This window comes from Poecilia latipinna, unplaced genomic scaffold (genome assembly GCF_001443285.1).
Source record: "Poecilia latipinna isolate Pla-1442-1.1 unplaced genomic scaffold, P_latipinna-1.0 Scaffold250, whole genome shotgun sequence".
In the NCBI taxonomy this organism is placed as follows: domain Eukaryota; kingdom Metazoa; phylum Chordata; class Actinopteri; order Cyprinodontiformes; family Poeciliidae; genus Poecilia; species Poecilia latipinna.
This window is the reverse complement of record NW_015112866.1, coordinates 82176-86881: the sequence shown is the minus strand read 5'-3', so window position 1 is coordinate 86881 and position 4706 is coordinate 82176. Positions and strand designations below refer to the sequence as shown.

The window sequence follows — 4706 nt, the reverse complement described above, 5'->3', positions numbered from 1 at the left end:
GATTGGTCCTAAACTCAAATCTACACTGCTAATATCAACAGAGTTACCTGACTATTACAACATTTTGTCTAAATAACTGTTAAAACTCAGATGCTGCCCTAAAACTGAAATCTTCGGTCCAGTGATTACAGTCCAGCCTGAAGGAGTTATTTGCCAAAAATGATCCATCTTCACTGAAGATGCTTAAAGTTAAAGGGACCATAAAAAGAAACGTCGCTGTAATCAAGTAAAAATTCAGTCAGGCAGAGGTCATAATTTCAAATCCATGGATGAATTCATGCCTTAATTTGATCTGCACTAAGATCATAAGCAGGATCTAACTGAGAAAATAATCTATACTTAAATAATCCATATGACCAGCACCTGTTTGATTCTATTCTGAACACTAAAAAATGTCCATCTGGCTAAGCTAAGTACCTTTATTAAGGGTAAATGTGTGTTGAAGTCACATGAGCCTCTGGTTAACAAACAGGAACAAGAAGACAGCAGTGTCTTCTAACAGAGACAGTAAACACAATGGATTTACATTTATTTTATGGAAGCACTTAGGAGAAACTAAAAAGATTTAGCAAAAAAATGTTCTAACATATTCCATCCAGTTACTCATGACTGCTGCTAACCACAGGTGCCTAAACATCTGGTTCCCGTTAAAACTTGTGAGTCGCCTAATTGCTACAATGGTGCGACAAAAACCACTGTAAAAAACAAAGTCTGTTTTTAATGTTTGGCAATAGGCGCTCCAACTCGTCTAATAAAAAGATCAATTAGATGTTAGTGTTTTTCAGGTGAATTATTTTTACACAGCCGTGATTGTGCAGCTGTGTTCCAGATGGAGGATTAGAAAATTAAGAAGCTGGTTTAGAGTAGCAGCGAACATGTTATTGGTGGCAATATCAGCTGCACTTAATGCGTTTGTCGTTTTGCGGTTTTTGGAGGAGCCGATCAACATCAGGGGAGACGTGGGCTGGTTTTAGACTCTCCAGAGAAAATATACACCACAGAGGGTCTCGGTAGGTGGAAAGTTTCAAGGTGTTTCTTTTCAAGTAAAAAATAAAATAAAACAAAATAAAATAAACGCTCATGAACACAGAGTCGAAAGGTGCCTTCAGTCAGGCTTGGAAACCAAATGCAGTGAGACTCTATCCACAAGGGTGAATATTACATTGGGACACAAAGCACAAATTCATAAAACGTTGGAAGAATGTATATTGAATTCCAATCATATGCAATAATAATATTGCACACACTGACACTACAACAGGGTATGCTTGTAATTAATGGTGCAGCTCTTGTTTAATTGGGTGAAAAAATTAATTTCCAGTGTGCATTAAAATAACAAACTGTCTTGGATGTCCCTCTTTTAGCTAAATGAGTTGATTTAAGTAATTAGTTTTGATGAACACCTCAGAAATCTGCTGTGAGCTTTATTTTAACTGTAGTGCTTTTGTGATGGATATCTAAAGATTTTGCGCTAAAATATACTTGAATGCGGTGTGGTTTTGCATGTCTTTCTCAGTAACACGTTCCTGTGCAGTGGGATGAGCTGCAAGTCGGAAGGAGATTTAAAAAGTAGAGACTCGGAAATTGAGAGTACCTAGCGGTGTCTTTTTCATTTCACTTATTGCCATAACCTCATGTTCAAATCAGTCCATTTGCTTTTGCTCATGTATGAGAACTCAACTACAATGAGGTGTTGAGAGCAAACTATAGTTTGGCTGTCTTTAGCTAAGGTTACTTTCAGAGTAAAACTCCCGTGAGTGATGTCGTGAAGCTGCAGGCAGGTGTTAGGAAGCTGAGGGTCAAACAGTCAGACGGTTGCTGGAGGGATGAAGGGGACTCCAGGAAGCTGTATGGGCAGATGCATCCTGGGAGTACTGGTTTTCCTCTTTGCTCATGCCAGCTGTACACAGCCGCCGGTGTCTTAGCAGCCTGTCAGTCCGTGAAAAGTTCTGCAGAAAGCCAAACAAAGTTGCTGGTTCAAGAAAATGCAGAAGCCAATGGGATCTGCAGGATTTGGACTCTAGAGCATATTAAAAATCACTGTAATGGAAACTATTACAGACGCACCTGATGGCATCGATCACACTGGTACGGCTTCTCTCCACTGTGCACCCTCTTGTGTCTGTCCAGGTGGTACCGCTGAATGAACCGCATATCACATGCATCACAAGCATATGGCTTTTCCCCTAGAAACAATCAGAGGCGTGAGCAATTTGTCAGAATGCCCAAGAACGTCCTGTGTTCTGACCTATTCAAGTTACACACATTCATTTATGTTGCAAGTTTCACATTTTATTTTCCTGAACTCTGCTTTCAGGTGCTCACCTGTATGTGTGAGAATATGACGCTTCAGGTGGTAGCTGCTCCGGAAAGCCCCGTAGCAGTGATCGCAGATGAAGTTCTTCTGAACTCTTAAGGAACTGTCGTCGTCCATATCCATGTGCGGAATCAACACCTCCACTTTCTCTTTCACCTTGTGGGACGACTTTTTGTGTTTCTTCTTGGGCTGCAAATTCTGGTTCATCTGGACGTCCTTCCCATCGATAATCCTCGACGTGTGATATTCCCCATCTTTCCGGATTAGCTTTTAAGACAGAAAAAAACATAACAGATATTGGATATAGTGGAAGAATATATTTGGGATAAAGGCAAGAATAAGGCTTGTACTGACTGGATGCTAAAGTGGAGACAAATGATGGAAAAAAGTGCAGTAAAACAGTTCATGTTAACTCCAGAAATTAAATAATAATTTCATTTATCAAGGGAAAAATTTTTTTAACCAACATGGTCCTACATAAAATATACATGCTCCCTTTGTTTAGCCAGGAATTAACTTGTCACATTTTCTTGGTTCCACTTTACAAGCAGACACACCCAGGCCTTATTGCCATCTGACTTGTGCAATCAGGAAATCACTGAAATAGAACCTATCTGACAACATGAAGTAAGCTAAAAGATTTTAAAAAGTAGCACATTATGCATGAACATGGACAAGATGACGTTTTGGAGTGGCACTGTAAAAAGTCGAAACTTAAATGAGATGATGTGACATGACCTACAGGGTCAGGATGGTTTGGATAGCTTTTTTATTTAATGTTTGAAATTAGCAGTTAAATAAGATTTGTTTTCTGCTCAAATTAAACAAAGTACAATTTTTTTCTGATTAAACGAAAAATCTTCACCGTAAAAAAAAAAAAAAAAGAAGCAAACGCCAAAGAAGGCGGTTAATATTTTTTCACAGTATGTCTCAACATTATAGCATTCTTTTAACGATTTACATTTCCATTGCCTAATTTGTTTTGCACAGAATCAGAAGAAGCAGCAGCAAAAAGGTAGATATGCAAACTTCTAAACATGGAGAGAGTGGTCTGTGTTTCTCTCACCAGCGGTGGAAGGCTCCCATCTGAAGCATGGCCCATGTGACTGTGATGGCCTTGTCCGTGGTGAACTTGGTGCCCATGATGGTTGAGGGTGTGCTGCGAGTGTGTCTGGTGGTCCTCAGCACTGGACCTGTGGCCATGACCTGAAGAGGACATCATCTTCTTCTGGCTTGGGATGTTGTTGGCTTGCATCAGGGCCATGCTGGACAACACCGCCTCACAGCCCAGCAACCCAGCCTGGCAACACAAACAGCAACACATCAGAGCGTTCCAATTTGGGTGGCGAGGTTGGAGGACTCCTCACGGAGACTTGGAAGCTGGAGGTGGGGGGGTTAGAATTAGGGAGTGACACAACAATGCAATCGTGATGGTGATTTTTGAAGATGAAGAGACTTCCACTGACCCATTTCATATGGTCTCGAACTGAATTGTTGGAATGGTGTGTCATCGCCGTGGTTTGAATGCGTGTGTGTTTGAGGGGATAGAGGGGGGGTGGGCTTCACTCAGGATGAGGGGGTGACAGGAGAGACCACAGTCCCCCCCAAATCATCAGGGGCCAAAGCCTGAAAATAAAGGCACACGGATGGATATGTAACCAAGTACTGTGATCAAACTTTACTGAGAGCTTCTTACTGGGTAAAGCAACCTTAAATGTTTGGTGCACATCTAAAGTTCACATAGATGAAACAAAACGGTAAGAAAATTAAATCCAAAGAAAAATTAAGAAAATAAAACACAAAATGAATCAGACTTGTTCTGTAACGCATGACAATGCAAAACATAAAATAAAAAATCTAATCAAAATCATTGTTTTATCTTTTTATCTCCTATCAATATTACACTTTGATGGAATATGCTGAAAATGAATGAAGTTCTAGCTAAACAGCTGGTTGTAGTTTAATTAAAAATGAAAAAGTTGAGATAGTGATCTCTGAAGCTTATTTTCTAATCCCATTTGTCAAGGTAACAAACAAGAAAATTTCCTCAAACATTGAGGAACACAAACATACACAGAAGACCAGATAGCATCCCAAGTAATTAAATGTCACCGTTTTTCCTGCAGTTTTATTTAAATGCAGGGGATTAGAGTTACTTGGATGATGGAGAATCTTCACAAACACATAGGCACTTATATGCAGGCTCTTTTTTATAAACTAAATCATGAAGCAGAGTATGGAGCAGAGTGCAGCTTCATACTGTTAGAACAGTCAGACACCAGTTTATGGGAACTGGCAGGAGAGCCATCAGCATGAATGGTTAAATGATTATGGTGGTGTATTTTATAAAAACAAAACAAAAACAAAAAAACACAGACAAAAAAAAAAA

The 4706-nt window shown here is 39.7% G+C and overlaps 1 protein-coding gene across 2 annotated transcripts in view; it reads right to left on the bottom strand.

Annotated features, from left to right (window-relative positions):
• Positions 1–408: 408 nt before the first annotated feature.
• The window catches only part of znf740b (zinc finger protein 740b), an 8564-nt gene continuing 4266 nt past the window's right edge, over positions 409–4706 (bottom strand). Inside the window, exons 2-6 of one of the 2 annotated variants that reach the window (XM_015032771.1) lie at positions 3784–3943; positions 3384–3617; positions 2326–2584; positions 2068–2186; positions 409–1949 (exon numbers count right to left, since the gene is read on the bottom strand). In XM_015032771.1, coding sequence (XP_014888257.1) covers positions 1800–1949; positions 2068–2186; positions 2326–2584; positions 3384–3617; positions 3784–3828 — 807 coding nt within the window. In that variant the 5' untranslated portion in view covers positions 3829–3943 and the 3' untranslated portion in view covers positions 409–1799. The remainder of the gene's footprint in view (positions 1950–2067; positions 2187–2325; positions 2585–3383; positions 3618–3783; positions 3944–4706) is intronic. The other variant, XM_015032772.1, reaches the window with a different exon arrangement.